Consider the following 18,930-nt stretch of genomic DNA (forward strand, 5'->3'; position numbering starts at 1 on the left):
GGCGCCGTCATTACCGTCTGTGCGACTGATTCCGCCCCTGCCTCTCCTCCCACCTCCCACCACTGCCTTTTAACCGGAACTTTAATTGCTCGGCGAGAATATGGCGGGCTCCATTTTCTCCCCCCCCCCACTTAACGCACGTTCAGAAGTTTGGCCTCTTGTGTTGATGAAGAGGATTCTCTGCGCTCTCTCTTGTGGAAATTTATGACAGCTGTGAGGACGGCTTTAAAATGTGGTGGTAGTTGAGGTGTTGAGCTTTACATTTACTTCTAGGCTATCTAGATCTGGTGAGAAAAAGGTGAGAAATACAGAAACACAAGGTTGATTGCCTTGTTTTAGGCTGCATTGCAGACAGTGTGGGCCTTACACACACTCTCTCTCACACACACACACACACGCACAAATACACACTCTCCCACACACACACACTCTCTCACACACACACATGCACAAACACAGACACTCAAACTCAGGACGCACACACGCACAAACACAGACACTCGAACGCAGGACAGACACACACACGCACAAACACACACACACACACACACACACACACACACACACTCTCCAGTAGTAATACCAGGCTTTATTAGCGGGGCTTGCCATCCTGTCTTCCCCCAGATAGACGTCCTCGCCGCGCCGTCCAGCTGTTTCCTTCCCAGGATGCCCCTCATCTCACCGGCCCCCGGGTCCAGACGCCGGCCCCCGAGAGAGGCCGGGGGCCTCGCCGCCAAACACGCCTGTCCCACTCTCTTCACGGGGGGGGGGGCGGAGAGCAGCACCCAGTAGCTTTCCAAGATAGCCCCCACTCAGGACAGCTACAGGAGAAGGCGTTGCATGGCTGTAGCACACTAGACCTGGTTGGTAGAAACTGGCGACAGAGAAAATGTTCTTCGTCGTCGATACCGTAAGGGAGCCCTCACCTTACAGTATTTAAAGGGTTGATGTAACACAATATCACTTTAACCACGTTAGTCACTGAGGAACTGTAAAATTGGCAGTTTTCACATTTCAGGATTGTATTGGTAGTGCTTTACTGTAGGTAACTTTATAATGATGTGTTATCAACACTGTGTCATGCTGCTGTATTTGTTTTGAGAGTGAGCTTGAGGCTTGAATACACCCACACTGTTTATTTGTTTAGTCTGTGCTTGTGCATTTGAGTGTGTGTTTGTTTGAGTGAGTGTCTGTGTGTGTCTGTCTGTGTGATTGTGTGTGTGCGTGTGTGTGTGTGCGTGCGTGTGTGTGCGTGTGTGTGCGTGCGCGCACGTCTGAGGTGTTACCGATGGGTGTGTCCGTCGTCTCGGGCCGAGGTGGGTGTTTACTTCTCATGGCTTCTGAGTGTTTGTGTCTCAGCACAGACAGGATATGCAGAGGTTGTCAGCAGGCTTGGGGGAGATGAAAGGGCCGGAGGGGACGGGGTGTGTGTGTGTGTGTGTGTGTGTGTGTGTGTGTGTGTGTGTGTGTGTTGGGGGGGGGGGTTATAGCTGGGCGGTGTTCAGGTAACAGGCTGTCTACTCGCAGGAATCTCAACCCGCCGCCATCGACGGCCGGCACACACATTCTCGGTGTGTTACGCTCGTGCACACTTGCCACGAGCATACAACACTCAGCACTGTGCTGCTTTCACATCCTCCCCCCCCCCCCCACCAAACACTCAACACCCCGCATAAAGCTGAGCATAGCTAAACACCGGTATGGCCAGGTGCTTTGTAAAACTTTATTTAAAAGGAAAAGAGGGGGGGGGGGGGGGGGGGGTGGAGGGGTGGAAACACAGCCCAAAATCAAGGTTGGTCATGTTTGTGTTGACAATTTCCTTACTTATATGTCCTTCCTGTGCGTGTATCATCACCATATAATAATCTGTCTTGTGCGTCGTGCTTAAAAAAGAAACATAATTGATGACAATATTGAAATAACACTGTGCACCTCCGGAATGATTTTCATAACCACATTCCTGGATGTCAAACAGAACAATGTCCGAAGTCCTAAACTTCAGTGAAACAGCCATGTCTGGTATGTGGTATGGGTGAAATGCTGTCTGGCATGCTCATATTATTCCTGCTTGTATTGCTAAGCTACTTCCTCTCTGCTGCCTCATCCTCGACATGAGATCAACGCAAGACGGGTGATGACACAGCAAGGTTGGGAGGTCAGCATCTTAGCGTTAAGAGTTACAGTAGGAGTCTGAGTCTCGCGGGCCTCAGAATGTCACTTTTAGATGAAAGGTGTTGTCACTTTGACATTTTCTGCCGTGCTGTACAGATGAGGAGTTTGATGCTAGTGATGGTGTCAAGATGGTATGTGAAATTGTTTGACAATATTCAAATGTAAGTTTCCAACAAAATGCAGCAACACTAGGAATAATCTAGTGTGTAGAATCAGACCCATACATTAGTAAAATTAACTTTAAGAAGAGTAGCCTAAACATAATTTAGGGACAACATTTGGATTCAAAGGAAATGTTTAGGCTATAGTCTAATTCCTTCCTCCTCCTCCTCCCCCTCCTCCCAAATAACTCCTCTCATTTGTACGTAGTAGGCTAATCTCTTACCTCAGTTCAGTAATCTGGACCCGTTTAGAATCTGTGTCCACAGTTTAGTAGCCGAATCTGTTCCCTCAGTTTAGTAAAAACTGTGCTCTCACATTACTTGTTGAAATGAGTTGATATCTAACTAAAATGGCAGAACTCTCACTGACTGACTGACTGTCTGTCTGACTGTCTCTTCATTATCTCGAGAACCCAGCAGTGTATGAAGTTGATATTCGTCAGATGTAATTGCTCAGGTGACAATATTTCAGGTACTATTTGATGAGGCGTTGCGAGCCGCCCGCAACCAATCATCCTATCACGTTTGATGGCCCTGAGGTGTTTGTGAGTTCAGTGACTTATGCCAAACAGTAGCTAACGTTACAACTCTAAACCAAACTGATGCTGAACTAATACTACCGGCCATTGGCTTAGATGGCTAGAAAAAAAGTTGTCCTCGGATGATCTGCAAACCAGGACGGCTATGTAATCAACTATGTCAAGGCAAGTGTATTTAGAATGAGCAGAATCTTTTTGTGCAAAATGTAAGTGTAGTATGCACCAACTGACCAAAGCAAATTCCTAGTATGTGTAAAAACTACCATGGCTAATAAAACTGAATCTGGTTCTGATGTTTGTGTTTGTGCCTCTGTGTGTGTGTGTGTGTGTGTGTGTGTGTGTGTGTGTGTGTGTGTGTGTGTGTGTGTGTGTGTGTGTGTGTGTGTGTGTGTGTGTGTGTGTGTGATGTTTCTGTGTGTGTGTGTGTGATGTTTCTGGAGGGGGGTGGGGTGGAGGGTGTTATAATTGCCATTTAAACAATACATTATATCTTCCTCAACTCTCTTAAAGGGGCCATGCCATCAAATGCAGACAGACAGACAGAAGTCCAAGTGTTCAGTCCAGATCTTGGTCAAGGACCGGATTGAAGAGCATCTGTTCTTCTGCATGTTTTCGTATTGTGTTATTTGGGAAGAAACCCTTGCGAACACGGAGAGAACTTGCAACTTGGGGTTCAGTGTCTTGCTCAAGGACATTTCGGCACAATGCCAGGAGCTGAAATCGAACCGGGAACCTTGCGATCCCCAGCCGGCCGCTCAACCTCCCGAGTTACGTGAACTGAGGAAAATATGACCCTGGGAATATACGAGGTGCGACCGAAAGGTCCCCGGACTGTGTCAGCCACGCCTCTATTTGAATTGAAACAACAATGATATCCCTTTGTTGCCCTGTATCTCACGACTATTCTGGTATTATATTGTTCACCTCACTCAATCGGTGCTTCTGTGACAGGCTGTTTTGTAGAATGTCGCAGGGGTAGCTTGTCACAGTTCTACTTTGCTGTAAGGTGTCTGCATATTGCCCCAAGTGCTTCCATGGGTGGCAAAAGCGAATGCAGAAGTGCATTAACTCTGGGGGGGACTACTTTGAGGGGGACAATGAGTAATTTCTCTGCAGATTCTGTAATAAAAATGTTTTGAGAGTGTACTTTCATTATTGTAATAAAATTGTTGAGTTATGGGAGTTGGTAGAGAAAAGTGCCACAACTGTGACAAGCTACCCCTGCTACACTCTACAAAACAGCCTGTCACAGAAGCACCGATTGAGTGAGGTGAACAATATTATACCAGAAGAGTCGTGAGATACAGGGCAACAAAGGGATAGCTCTATCATTTTTTCAATTCAATTGAGCGTGGCTGACACAATCCGGGGACTTTTCGGTCGCACCTCGTACAACCAGGGAACCTATGACCCTGGGAACATAGCCTACGACCAATTTATGACCCTATGTAGCTGAGAGCATATCCCTGGGCTGTTCACTGTGAACATGGAATAGCCTATGCTTTCAGCTACATAGCCATGCAGGAATTGTAGTTTAATTTACTGTGCAACATAACTGTCCAGTTGTCAAAACCAATTGCCAACAAACTGGTTAGGCTTGCCTAACCTGATGAGTGCCAGGAGTGAAACATTGTGAGCTCGAGGTCAATGCTAGCCAGCTATTTTGCCCCAAATAAATGTGACGCTTGTTTAGTAGGCTACGTTATAAGGCTGCCAGGCACATGAACCTGACGTGGTGCTAGATGGTTTGTTACACAGAACCATCGGGGAAAGTGTCATTTGAAACTGTTTGGAAAAGGGCAGGTAGCCTACTTTCAAAAATAATTGTCATGTGATTGGATAAACCACCTGTCTATAACTATCTATCACGGGCCTCAACCCACGTCACACCAGAAGGCGTCGTTGGAAACGATTAAGAAAAGGCACTTACATCATGAATATACAACAGCTATTAACCAATCAAATTGCGGGATCAGAACTATTTTGTATAAGTAGGCCTGTGTACTTTTTATATAAGTAGGCTATGCAGTTGTATAAGTATGCGGTTTTTACTCAGCTAAAGGAACAAATTACTAAACTGTAATCTAACCTGAGATTACTAGCCTACATCTGTTTTTTTCTTGTCCACCAGGACACCAAAGGGGGGTCTGTTCCCGTGTTTTGCTGTGCAGCCCGCCGGCCCATTCAGAAGAGACGGAGACCTTTAAATACAGACCATTGGATTCGGTCACGTGGTACAGTATCACTCCAACCTGCCTTCTCGCAGCTAGCCGTCCTGTATTGCGATTAAAAAGGTAATACTTTCCCAGCGGGGTTGCATCGCGTCAGTAGTTAAAGTAGCCCTATTGCGCATACAAGTGTAATGTCAACCAATCCATAAATAGAAACGAGATGACAGTTGTTTAGTTTTGTTGTTTCCTTTGACAGGGAAATGACTGCTATACGGGCACATCGCTACGGACACATAGGCCTGTCATCCCGTATTACAAACACATAAAGCCGCTTTCTGGAACACCTCGATCCGACGTCGGGGCACAGTTAACATTATTTCCGGATGTATCGAGGAAGCGTTAGGGGCTACAAAGTAGCCAACGACGAAGAGTGTAATATACACAGCAACGTGTCATCAGGATTTGAGAAGATTATACTAGTACAGTAAAGTGCAGTGCAAGACCAACTCCTAATCTCAGCTGAGAAGGGATGGTCGGTAGCGTGCGCTGGTTGAATTCACTCTGACTCTGTTTAAGGGTGTGTGGATGGGATGCCTATTCCATGCAGTGTGAAAAATTATGACATAAAACAATAGCTAAAACCAAAATGCATAAATAAGCTGTTGTAGCAATTACACTTGAGTTCACTAAATATTTGTTTATTGACCCCATCAAAATGTGTTTATTATTATTCACTAGGCTATATATTATTGTTCACTATGTATACACTATGTATATTATTATTCACTATCAATAGACTGATATTGTCGTGAGTATGAATTGTCTTAGGTAATATCTTATCTACTTACAATATGTATCCGACTTTTCTTCACCTTTCCTCTCATTGAATGACTAACTTCAGTAGTAAATTAGTGGTTAAAATGTCTCCCTGTCTCTCTCTCTGTCTCTCTCTCTGTCTCTCTCTGCCTCTGTCTCTCTTTCTGTCTCTCTCTGCCTCTGTCTCTCTTTCTGTCTCTCTCTATCTCTCTGCCTCTCTCTCTGTCTCTCTCTGCCTCTGTCTCTCTTTCTGTCTCTCTCTCCATGTCTCTCTTTCTGTCTCTCTCTCTGTTTCTCTCTGTTTCTCTCTCTCTCTCTCTCTCTCTCTCTCTGTCTCTCTCTCTCTGTCTCTCTCTCTCTCTCTCTCTCTCTCTCTCTCTCTCTCTCTCTCTCTCTCAGGATGGCTGAGCCGCCTAGTTCATGTGATTGTTTTGTATCCTTGCCCCCCGGTTCTCGTGACGACCACGTGATCTTCGGTAAGAACTCAGACCGCCCCCGGGATGAGGTCCAGGAGGTGGTCTTCTACCCTGCTGCCTCTCACCCAGCTGGCTCAGTGGTGGAGGTAAGAACACTCACCTCATTGTCAGTTGGTTGGTTGGTTGATCAGTTGGTCGCTCGGTCGGTTAGTCGGTTGGTTGGTTAATTGTTTGGTTGGTTGGTTGGTTGGCTGGCTGGCTGGTCAGTTGGTCAGTCAGTCGGTCGGTTGGTCGGTTGGTTGGTCAATTGTTTGGTTGGTTGGTTGGTCGGTTGTTCGGTTGGTTGGTCAGTTGGTTGGTCGGTTGGTCAGTTGGTTGGTCAATTGTTTGGTTAGTTGGTTGGTTGGTCAGTTGGTTGGTCAGTTGGTCCGTCGACTGGTCCATCGGCTGGTCAGTTGGTTGGTCGTAGCTGCTTCAAACTCACTGATGATGCTAGAGAAACTAACCTTGAAACTCACCCTAATATGATAAATGGTCAAACCGGTTATGTTTTTTAACATAAAGTATTGTGAAGATACCATGTTTGGCTTAACCATCTGAGATCTGAAGTCTCACTGAAATCTAATATAGTTTGTCTCAGTGGGCCACAGTCTTGCGCCATACACGGAAGCCATTTTCTAACCAGTGACCGGCGACAACTATACTATACTGTACTGTATACTATACTATACTGTAGGATAGTGTATGGGAATGGAGTTTCAGCGCCGGTGTCTCTTTCTCTCCACAGTGCACGTATATTCAGATCCCCCAGGTGGAGCGCACCCACGCCGTGGTCCTGAGCAGGCCTGCCTGGCTGTGGGGGGCCGAGATGGGGGCCAACGACCGCGGGGTCTGCGTCGGGAACGAGGCTGTGTGGACCCGTGAGCCCGTCAGCCCCGGAGAGGCCCTGCTCGGGATGGACCTGGTCCGGTAAGAACCACGGATGTGTCAAAGTTTTCAAAATAAAAGCATGTAGCCTAACAGACCTGGGTCGAAAGAGATGCACACAACACTGTAAAACAATAGTAATAATTTGAAATACTTTCAATCACTGTAGTGTTTGCTTGAGCCTGCCTGGACTGGAGTGTCAGTTGGGTGTCAGGTTCGTCGGTTACCTCATGCCACACAAGAGCAATCATGCACAGAAAAGTAAATGAAATTCAGGAAGTTCAGGTCTTATACCCCACCAAAAAGGTACACCTATGGCCTATGCCCGCTCAGATGAACCCTGCTAAGACGAAGGTAACCACAACTCTGCACTATCTTATTATGTACAATCGGAGGCTTGCTAGACAATTGGAGGCACATCCATAACACAGCATTATCTAAGATTAGGTACTACTGCTGATGGGAGGTTTCTAAGAACGTTTTTCAGACGACAAAACAAACGATGGACTCGCTTCTATTGGATTTTGGGAAGTTTGACCAGATTGTTAACATTTTTACATTTATGTTTTAGTTTACACATTGTTAGCCGTTCAATAACACTTCGAGCCTAAGCGCCTTGTCATGACGCTGTTTTTACACGGTCATATAAGCGTGACACAACAGATGTCATGTTATTCATCTCTATGAAGCCTGAGACAGACTGATTGTTAAATGCTCAGGCAACATGTATCCAAGTATAGCTACAAACAAACCATCGTAGCGGTTGACAGATCATTGGCCCAGACGGCGTTGCTATAGAAACATGAAAGCGGTGCGACTCTTGATTCAACCTGGGTTCAAATACATAAATCAAATACTTCAATGTATTTCCCTCTCGGAGCTTTTGGGGCCGTTCAACCCGTCCAACTGTTTGACGGCGTCGAGAAATGTTAGCGTCTGCGTCTGCGTTAGCGTTAAATTCGCGTCTGACCCGGCTGTGCTCTCGATCGGCAGCTTGGGCCTGGAGCGCGGGGACAGTGCGTGGGGGGCCGTGGCGGCCATCACCGCTCTCCTGGAGGAGCACGGGCAGGGGGGGCCCTGCAGGGAGGACCCGGAGCCCTTCAGTTACCACAACACCTTCCTCCTGGTGGACCGCAGCGAGGCCTGGGTCCTGGAGACGGCAGGAAGGCTGTGGGCGGCGCAGAGAGTCACAGGTGAGGATGAGAGGGTGCTGGTGGTGGTGGGGGGGCTCGTTGTAACACTGCTGGTGGCCTTGTTGAAGTAGGGTCCGTTGTGGGAGAAGCAGTCGGTTTCGTGCAACGGTGGGGCGTAGCGGTCGTTTGAACGCAACAGCAGCTGTGGCGTGATCGGACGAACCGCCGCGAACCGACAGGATGTAATAGATCTAGCTCTGGAACAGCCTGCCCCTTCATATTACATCCTCCCAGACCCTTGAGTTTTTAAAATCCTCCCTAAAAACTACCTTTTCTCCCTGGCGTTTTAACCAGTCTGTGCTCAAGCCTTGTTCATGTTCAATGTCTGTATTGTTTGCTGTTATTTCCTTGTTTCATTGAGAGATGTTTTTATCCAGGACTCACCTTTGTACAGCACTTTGGTCGACTGCTGTCATTTTAAACCTGCTTTATAAATACATTTTGATTTGATTTAGCCCAGTTGTCGACGCGACACACAACCCGTGTTTGTTTGTTCCCCTTCTCCCCACACAGCGGGGGTGAAGAACATCTCCAACCAGCTGACGATCGGGACGGAGGTCTCGGCGGAGCACCCGGAGCTGCGCAGCGTGGCGCGGGCGCGGGGCTGGTGGGGCGGGGAGGGGGGGTTCGACTTCTCCCGGGCTCTGAGCCCCGAGAACCCCCCCGCCCGGATGGAGCTGGCCAAGCAGCGCTACCGAGGCGGCACGCAGCTGCTCCAGCGACACGACGGTGAGGGAGAGACGGGACTCTGTGACGACGCTAGGTGACACATATCGCCGATAGGCATGTTTACATGGATCCTAATCGTTTGATTTCATAGGTTTAAAAGCCCAAACCGAATAAAAGTGCTCCATATAAACCTTAATCCGAATAAACAGGCCCAACCTGATTGGAATTGCAACCGGTTGCAGAGGGGTAGTTTAACCTGTTTCATAAACCGATCGAGTATCATGTGAAGTATCACGATGTAACAGATTATTAACGTATTCACTCCAGAACTGGACCACAGCTGAGTTTGTTTTTAATCCAAACGCAGAACTGAACATTATCGGACGCCTAGATGGTAGAAAATAAGAAATAACAACCTGTTTACCACAACAAGTCCACAAAACATCTGGGAGAGTAAGTTGTTATGCTGTTGTTTCATCAAGAGCATCACAATAACGGCAAATAACGCGATGAACAGACAGACGATAGAGATCCATTCTAGCCAGGTTTTGACTTGTGCTTCCGTAACCATAGCAGCTCACTCACTCTGCCAGAGTGCGCATGTCACAGCCTTTCTGATTACATGCGTTGGCGCATATAAACACCACAATGTATTGGATCACATCCCATGTAAACAGTTGACCCGAAATCTTCAACCGGATTGATTTCAATCAGAATGAGAGAAAAAAAGTGCATGTAAACGCAGCTAATGTTGTTGTTGGGTAGCTGGTTTCTTGCTGAACGTGAACGCCTTAATGAGAGCAGACGGAATGGGGGAGGATACGGAATTCACTCGGGCGCCCGTGTCGTTAGAGAACGAGGAACTAGGATGCGCGTCTGAGTGAAAGAACGATAAATCTTGTTATCGCCACAACTCTTCCTCCCCTATCACCCCTCCTGCTTGGCTCACCTCCTCCTCCTCCTCCTCCTCCCCCCCAGGCTCTGTGACTGCGGAGGTGATGATGTCCATTCTGAGGGACAAGCCCAGTGGGATCTGCATGGACTCTGGAGGGTTCCGCACCACGGGGAGCATGGTGTCCATCCTGCCCCGGGACCCCCACCTTCCCTGCATACACTTCCTCACCGCCACCCCCGACCCCTCCAGGTGAGCCACGGGCCCAGTCCCAAACCAGACTGTCCCACGGGCCCAGTCCCAAACCACACACTGTCCCACGGGCCCAGTCCCAAACCACACACTGTCCCACGGGCCCAGTCCCAAACCAGACTGTCCCACGGGCCCAGTCCCAAACCAGACTGTCCCACGGGCCCAGTCCCAAACCAGACTGTCCCACGGGCCCAGTCCCAAACCAGACTGTCCCACGGGCCCAGTCCCAAACCACAGACTGTCCCACGGGCCCAGTCCCAAACCAGACTGTCCCACGGACCCAGTCCCAAATCACGCTCCTCGATACACCTAGAAAAACGAATGCAGCCTAAAACAACAGTCCTGTAATTAATCTCTCTTCATGATTGTTATAATGTTCCCCTTATGTTGAAACAGTTACGAGAGGTGGTGATTCAACTATATGATAATTTTGGAGGATGTAGTTTGTGATGTTGTTAAATTGTATTGCATTGTACTAGCATGTGTTTCTATTATTTTGTCCACCCTATTTCAATCAAAGGGGTGGGCAAAATAATAGGAACACATACTAGTACAATGCAATACAACAGTTTAACAGCATTACAAACAACATCCTCCTAAATGATCATATAGTTGAATCACCACCTCTCGTAAACTGTTTCAACATAAAGTGAACAGGGATATCAATAATGAAGAGAGGTTTTTTACAGGACTGTTGTATTAGACTGCATTCGTTTTGCTACAGTAGGTGTACCTAATGAAGTGTCCGGGGAGTGTCCCAGTGGCCCAGTCCCAAACCACATGATATATGGCTGTGGTGCTGCACAGTCAGAGCTTATGTGGTGTGGCGTATTATGGCCCAGTTCCAAACTTGCGTCCACCACCTACACCCTAGGCACTAGGCCCTTGTTGTGTTGACGGTTCACTGTGACCTACAAGGACTAGAAAGTGGGGATGGAAGGAGGTTGAGATGGTTTTGAGACGTCCCAAAGTGCACTGCCAGAGGACTAAAATTGGACTGTTTGGGCTCAGCAGCCTAGACGGTATTTATAGTGTCAACGAGGGCTGTAAGGAAGGAGGCAAAGGGATTTATTTTTATTTGACCTACGCGGACGAACTGGAAGTACTTCAGATTCAAGATCAAGAGATACCCTCTCCCTTTTATCTCCATGCATCTCTCTCTCTCTCTCTCTCTCTCTCTGCGAGTCTCCCACCCTTGGGCGGTTCAACTGAGTCTCTCTGTCTCTCTCTCTGCTGTATACCCACCCACCCCCGGGGTCGCCCCCGCCCCCCCCCTCCTTGTTCTTCCTGACCCCTGGGGGTCGCCCCTCCCTCTCTCCCGACAGGTCCGTCTTCAAGCCATTCGTCTTCTCGGAGTGCGTGACCCCGGCGACCCAGGTGGTCTCCCCGCGGTACGGCGCCGACGACCCGGTTGGGAAGCGGCCGCGCTTCCAGAGCCGAGTGGACCGCCGGCACAGCCTGTACAAGGCCCATCAGGCGGCGCTCGACGCCACGGAAAACGACCCGGTGGGTGTGACGACGAAACGAACGGGCCGCTGAACGCGGGTTGTGAAAAGACGGATATCCAGGCGCTGAAGTACATGGATACGAACGGACTATCATCGCTGTCAATCCAGTTAGAATTCCCTGTGATTGTCTTTATGCTACTTATTTGGTATTCCTGCTCAAGTTTGTTTGTAATCCATGTGGGTTTGCGCTCAAGTTTTTTAATCCATGTGGTTTTTGATTCTTGTCTTGCGCGTGTGTGTGTGTGTGTGTCTGTGTGTGAGAGTGTGTGTGTCTGTGTGTGTATGTGTCTGTGTGTGTGTGTCTGTGTGTGTGTGTGTGTCTGTGTGTGTGTGTGTCTGTGTTTGTGTGTCTGTATGTGTATGTATATGTGTCTGTGTGTGTGTGTATGTGTGTGTATATGTGTCTGTGTGTGTGTGTGTGTGTCTGTGTGTGTGTGTCTGTGTGTGTGTGTGTATATGTGTGTGTGTGTGTGTGTGTGTGTGTGTATATGTGTGTGTGTGTGTGTGTGTGTGTGTGTGTATATATGTGTGTGTCTGTGTGTGTGTGTGTCTGTGTGTGTGTGTGTGTGTGTGTGTGTGTGTGTGTGTCTGTGTGTGTGTGTGTGTGTGTGTCTGTGTGTGTGTGTGTGTGTGTGTCTAACTCCCTCAGGATGAAGGGAAGTCTCTGTATGGGATCCTGCGGGAGCTGGAGTCTCAGTGTGTGAGCGACATCCAGGCCATGCTGAGCGGAGAGCTTCCCCTGGAAGAGCTGGGCGATCTGTTCTTCGACTGCGTCGACACAGAGATCAAGTTCTACCAGTGAGGAGGTCAGTCGGAACCGCCGCTCTGTGTCTGTGTGTGTGTGTTTATGTGTGTACATACGTGCACGGGAATGTGTGTATGTGTGTGTGCGCACGAAAATATAAAATACTAATATAATGCCTTCTTAGAACTAGTGTTATACAGAATCAAACTCAACACCCATGTACTAAATGTGTCTCTCTGTTGTTACAGCGCCCTCATGTGGAGATCTCTAGTGCTTGCAGGGCGGCAGGAGATGGCCCCGGGACAGCTACCGTAGCCTACATTCTGTGTTCACCGTTGGGATGGCTGCCATCTCACACAGAACATACCCCTCATGCAATTCCATCGTTAAACACAGACTAAATGTCTTTGACTTTCCATGCAATTGCAGCAATCATCTGTTATCATCACTCCCAGGGAGCAATGACTGCACCTCGTTAGTGAGTAAGTGAATATAGACCACACAGGAGTGTATGTAGAGCTCAGATGACATTGCACAATGAGGTCAAGTATGTAATTAGTATAACATCATGAAGCTAATCATTGTTGCAAGTGATCAACGAGTTTGTGGACTGGCCGCACACAAGTGTATAAATTAATAAAGATTGTGCTCTGTCTACTCATAAGTGAAATTTGAGTTTTTACACTTATGTACTTGTGCTTCGGCAAACCTTTCATAAAAGAAAGAGTAAATACATTTGACATCAAAATCAATGTTGCCAGATTAGGTGGTTTTGGGCTGTTTTTGTTTTTAGGGGGGGTCAATTAGGGCGGATTTTGAGGGTTTATTGGGTTGGAAAACGTCAAACCAATCTGGCAACAGTGATATTGTATTTTGTATTTTGCACTGCTCGTCTGCACTGTCCCCGTCTTGTCCTTGCACCCTGTCTAATGTTGTCTCCATCAGTGTTATGCACCAACTGACCAAAACAAATTCCTGTGTGTAAAAATCTACCTGTCAATAAAACAGATTCTAATAAATCTAATCAAAATGGTTGGATGCAGTTAACGCTGTACACTCCACCCTGTTGGAGGCGCTCGAAGGATATTGTGCGATACATTTTACGCATGAAGCAGAGGACAGGAAAAGGATGCAGACGCGTAGTGTTTATCCTAACCTGCCCTGTATGCTATATATTATCCAGCAGAAAACGTTAGCTAGTGTCGTCATTGAAATTTCAATAAGTTGTGAATATAAACCAAGATTTCTTGCAATGTGACTTGCAAGTTCAAGCGCTGGTGTCCGCTGGTTGTTTGACCCACGAAGCAACGAAGGAAATGCGCAGCAGCTCACAGCGGGAGGCCTGCGACATTAAAAGGGACACCTCACAGTGAAGGCAAACTACTAAGGTTAACGTTACAGTGATCGCACTTGAACTATGAACTTTCCCTTGCATTGCCTTGTTTGAGCCGTTTTCATCAGTAAACTTGGCGTACATGTCACCACCCACCTTGTAAGCTAGATAGCAAAGTAACTAGGTCACGAGTTGGGGAAACGAGTTGGGGATTGTGATGAACCCACGTGAATTTCTAGCATGCTTCTGTTCTTTCTTCTGCAATGCACAACGCAGTGAACCAGACAAGTGATACCTGAGCCGGGTAACTTTGGAGAGCATGGATTCAGAGGAAGCAGAATACTACCTGTGGAACCAGCATGGGGACTCTGGGCCAGGGCAGGGGGATGATGCCAGAGAATGGAGGGGGAATGATGAGAGTTGGTCTTGGGATCCCAGCAGCAGCGATGCCGCAGGAGGAGCCTACACCGGCATGGAGTGGACTGGTGGGGGATGGGAGTCTGAAGAGCCCTCTCTTGGGAGTTACAGCACAGATCCGTACAGAGAGTGGGGTAGGTCCGGAGAGGGCGACCCGGCGATGAGGGGCAGAGACCCAGTTAGCGGGGGACATCCGGAGAAGGATGACGGCGTTTCCTTCAGCCCGCCACTGGGCATGGACGTGGACGGGGAGCCCGTGGAGCCCTGCGCAGGCCACCAGGAGCTGGCCAGGAAGAAGATGGAGCTGCAGTCCATCGAGGAGCAGATCATCCTGAAGAAAGCCTCCATCGCCATGAAACAGATCGCGCCCATTCTGAAGGCGATGAAAGCCGTGGAGAAGCAACGTCGAACGTTTGCGGAGGACGAGGACTTCATGAAGAATCAAACGCCAGAGCATCTCGAGGATGTACCGTTTGAAGACAGGATCAGAGGCATTTTGCGAAAGCGCGACATTCCGCAGAAAAGAGTGAGTAGACATGAATTCTACATGGATTTGTTAGTATGTCATAATATGGACCACATGAAGACTGTAATGTATCCAGTGTTTTTCAAGTAATTTATCTTTGAGGGCTTTTGAGCACGCAAGTAAGTGGGAGGATGTTATCACGGCCTTTCTCAACATAGTCGAACTGTTTCGCCTTCCGAAGATCAGAGTGAAGCCCAAACAATGTACCCACTGTACCGGCAGCCTCGAAATGTGTGAGAAAAATACAGTTTTTGATTTATCTCTTCTTGCTTAGGCCTCTGCCCGGCCAGCTGCGGTCCCTGAGGCCAAAGTGCTTTTCGAGCCCCCCAGAGTGGCGAGAAGCTTCGTGGAAAAGATGAACGCTTCCATCTTGGACAAAGATAGCCGGGAGGACAGTCGTCCTCTGGAAGGCGAGAGGGAACATCCGCTGAAACGCAGAGTGAAGCGTCTGATGGAGGAACGCCGCAATCCTGCGCCTCCGTCGAACGAAAAGGTAGGACCCGAACACACGTCGAGCACACATGGTTAAAGATCCGGTTTAGAATGAAGGTCGAGTGTTTAAACGATACCTCAGGGTCACTCTGTCTGTAGCATGTAGTGTTATATGCATTCGAGGTATGCTAGTTTGCTTATTTACATGATGTTGACGTTACGCTCCGTCAAGAGTGGGGTTAGTCAGTGACGTCTCCTTGTATCTGTCGCCTAGAAGGGTCCGGAAGTCGCGCCCAGGCAGAACCGCGTCGAGCCGGAACCGGAACCAGAACCGGATCCGTACCCCGCAGCCAAGGGCTTCCAGCGCTTCCTCAGCCTCCTCAACAGAGGGGTGGACATCGACCGGATGTCAAAGATCGTCAACGACATTCCCGCCGCGGACGGCAGGCCGCCGGAGGCCCCGCCCGAACCGGCCTACGGGGACGACGGCCGAGGGGCCCGCGGCGGCGGTGGGGCAGCGGCGCTGGCGCCGCAAACGGACCGCGGCCGCTCCGAGAGCGGAGAGAGGAGAGGGGGGGCCGACGCGACGTGGCCGGGCGAGCGGAGGGGTTCTCTGTCGAGCGGCGGGACGACGGGCAGCCGACGGTCCGAGTCCCCGGTGGGGCCGGGGGTGGGGCCGGGGGCGGCGGGGGCCGAAGCGAAGCCGGAGGACGGGCAGAAGTACGGGCAGATGCAGGACCTCCTGCAGACCATCGGGCTGGACCTGGGCCTGGAGGAGATGGACGAGCTGACCGGCCGCATCCAGGAGAGGCTCTACGGGAAGAAGGAGACGGAGCTCTCGCCCGGTCTAACTCGAACTCCGAGCAAGGCGCGTAGGGACAGCAGAGGGGGCGTCGCCTTGACGCTGAAGCAAGGCGGCCCCACCGATGGCTCCCAGCCCCAGCCCATCCCTACCATATCCCGCTCCGCTTCTGGGCACGTGACCTCAACCTACACCCCGGCCCAGAATCCCCAGCACTTGGCAGACAGCGTGAGCCGCTACCCCCCCGACGCCGAGCCTCCTCAGTGGGGGTATGGACATGACACCGCCCCCCCGCCCCCGCCGCCGTCGTCGTACCCCCCCGTGTACCCCCCTTACCCTCCCCCCGACCACCCCCCTTACCCTCCCCCCGACCTCCCCCCTTACCCTCCCCCCGACCTGCCGTATGACTTCAGCGCGCCCCCGGTAGCCTCCGGCCACGCCCACGCATACCATCAGCCCCCTTACTACCATCCTCCTCAGGGCCCCGGTTTCCAAGAGCCGTGCGCCGACCAGTGGAACGCGATCGGCCCTCCGCCGGGGTGGCAGGGGGCCTGTCCCTCCCAGAATGCCGTTCCCGCCTGCCAGTACGTCGTCCCTTGCGATCGCGGGCAGTTTCTGGCGAGCATCGCACCCGGGAACACCATGTGGATTCCGCAGTTGGCGGAGTTAGTTAATTGGAAAAAGAAAGGAAAGAAGAAAAAGAAAGGCAATAAGGGGAAAGTGGCGACGCAGCAGCAGAGTGTGAAAAATGTAGCGCAGAAGCAAGGTGTGAAAAATGTAGCGCAGATTCAGAGTGTGAAAAATGTAGCACAGATTCAGTGTGTGAAAAATGTAGCACAGATTCAGAGTGTGAAAAATGTAACACAGATTCAGTGTGTGAAAAATGTAGCACAGATTCAGAGTGTGAAAAAGGTAGCACAGATTCAGAGTGTGAAAAATGTAGCACAGATTCAGAGTGTGAAAAAGGTAGCACAGATTCAGAGTGTGAAAAAGGTAGCACAGATTCAGAGTGTGAAAAAGGTAGCACAGATTCAGAGTGTGAAAAAGGTAGCACAGATTCAGAGTGTGAAAAAGAAAAAGGTTGAGGTGAAGACCATAGCGCCCGAGGTGAAGACCATAGCGCCTGAGGTGAAGACCATAGCGCCCGAGGTGAAGACCATAGCGCCCGAGGTGAAGACCATAGCGCCCGAGGTGAAGACCATAGCGCCTGAGGTGAAGACCGTAAAGCCTGTGGCCAAGGCCTTAATGCCTGTGGCCGTAGCTAAAGGAATAACACTAGTGTTGAAGACAAAACTCAAATAACAGGAGAAGACCCTGCAGAGGACTCTGAAACTTTGCCTGTACCAAAAAGGTAATTACGTAAACCTGGGAGTCGGAAGGGGTAAAGAAAGAACCTTGGAACTTTCATGGGAGAGTTCTAGGATTACTTATTTTGTAGTAAAGAGTAATGGTTTAGGTGAGAAGTAATGCTCCCACTTGACAAAATTAGGTTAAAGAAAACACTGGGTATTATGAGTTTTTCAGCAGGCAATACCTCAAATGTATTGATTCTTCTTTGTATTTTTTACAAGAAATGTTTTGGTGTCAAGTTTGTTGAAAGCTTCAAAGATTTGCTTGAAGAAAATAAAATTGAACACAGTTTGAAGTTTTGAGTTCGTATGTATATTTGACTGTACTTTTGTTTTTTGTTTATTTTGTTAAAAAATAAAAAATTGTATTAGTTCAAGTTAACTTTAATTGTCACATATGCATATATATATATATATATTACATGTATAGTCACAGACTTATATAGTTATATAGATATATGCTAATGACTAATTAGCATAAATATAGCATGCTGTTGTGCTGAGTAGCTGTTGAGTTACAGTAAGTCCAGGTGATGGAAGATATTTGAAGTTGTCCACTCTCTCCACTAGGGTCCCATTGATATTCAGAGGGCTGTAGGACCTTTCCTGCTTCCTTCCATAGTCCACTAGCATTTCCTTTATCGTACACACATTCAGGTGGAGGTTGCTGTCCTGGCACCACCTAGTCATGCACTCCACCTCCTCCAGATTTCCCTTCTGTGAATCAAGGGTGGCTATATAGTAGTGTGTGTAAAGGGAGTACAGACGTGGGGATAAGACACAGCCCTGGGCCGCACCAGTGTTGACGATGAGGAAGATGGCTGTCCACTCTCAACGCCTCAAGTCTGCCCGCCAGCAACTTGAGAATCCACTTGCGCAGGGAGATGTTAACTTCCAGGTCCTTGTTTGGAGGTGAGTAATGTTTAGGATGAAAGCTCATCCTTCTGCTGCCTCTACCAGGACACATTCTAGGACATCTCTAAAGGTAAGAAAAGGAATGATACTGTATCATGCGAAGTGAAGTCATCCGGCCAGTAGGTGGCGGTAGACGGTAGGCATGGATTACTTTTGTTGACCCACAGCTGTGAAGCAAAACACGTCTGTTAGCTTAGCTAGCCAGCCAGCCATTTGTCGTATTATCACGTTTCAGGTTAGCTAGGAGAATTTGGTCACAACCATAGGCTACTACATTTCAGTCAAAGGAAATGACAATCCATGGCTAGTGTCCATGTTTTTGTCGGACCGGTATTTTGTGAGAGACTCTTGAAATGCGACAGACCTCCAGAGTACTACGGTAGGCTAGCTAGCCTAGGTGCTAAAACAGAAGTAGCACTAAATCAATTCAAAGTGTATAACGTCCTTCTCTCTCCCTATCTAAATGGGCTCTAACGTTATTTACTAACGTCTACTATTATTGTGAAAGGGCCTTCTACCCCGAGTATACATGTTTCCTTAGTTTACTATCTCCATTTCAACGCACATATCGATTTGACTGCCTCAAAGCGACGTTTTATCCACCAGCTAACCTTTGCTTCGCCTTAATCCTGAAGCTTGAACGACCCAGAGACTCTGGGACTCGGTGAACGAATACCTGAGAATACAGCATGTCT

The 18,930-nt window shown here is 48.8% G+C and overlaps 1 protein-coding gene across 3 annotated transcripts; it reads left to right on the forward strand.

The window, feature by feature from the left end:
* Nucleotides 1–5,123: 5,123 nt before the first annotated feature.
* On the forward strand, nucleotides 5,124–13,181 carry scrn2 (secernin 2). 3 transcript variants are annotated; one of them, XM_084440872.1, is made up of 9 exons: nucleotides 5,124–5,166; nucleotides 6,259–6,421; nucleotides 7,063–7,244; nucleotides 8,196–8,395; nucleotides 8,909–9,124; nucleotides 10,043–10,208; nucleotides 11,534–11,714; nucleotides 12,366–12,522; nucleotides 12,710–13,181. In XM_084440872.1, exons 2-8 carry the CDS (start codon nucleotides 6,260–6,262, stop codon nucleotides 12,516–12,518), a joined length of 1,260 nt encoding a protein of 419 aa, XP_084296998.1. In that variant the 5' UTR covers nucleotides 5,124–5,166; nucleotide 6,259; the 3' UTR covers nucleotides 12,519–12,522; nucleotides 12,710–13,181. The 3 variants fall into 3 exon arrangements, with proteins under 3 accessions (XP_084296998.1, XP_084297000.1, XP_084296999.1); XM_084440873.1 differs by lacking the exon at nucleotides 5,124–5,166 and adding an exon at nucleotides 5,482–5,575; XM_084440874.1 differs by lacking the exon at nucleotides 12,710–13,181 and having other exon boundaries at nucleotides 8,909–9,158; nucleotides 12,366–12,494.
* The last annotated feature ends 5,749 nt before the right edge of the window (nucleotides 13,182–18,930 follow it).

Source organism: Borostomias antarcticus (genome assembly GCF_949987555.1).
Source record: "Borostomias antarcticus genome assembly, chromosome: 7".
Taxonomy (NCBI): Eukaryota; Metazoa; Chordata; class Actinopteri; order Stomiiformes; family Stomiidae; genus Borostomias; species Borostomias antarcticus.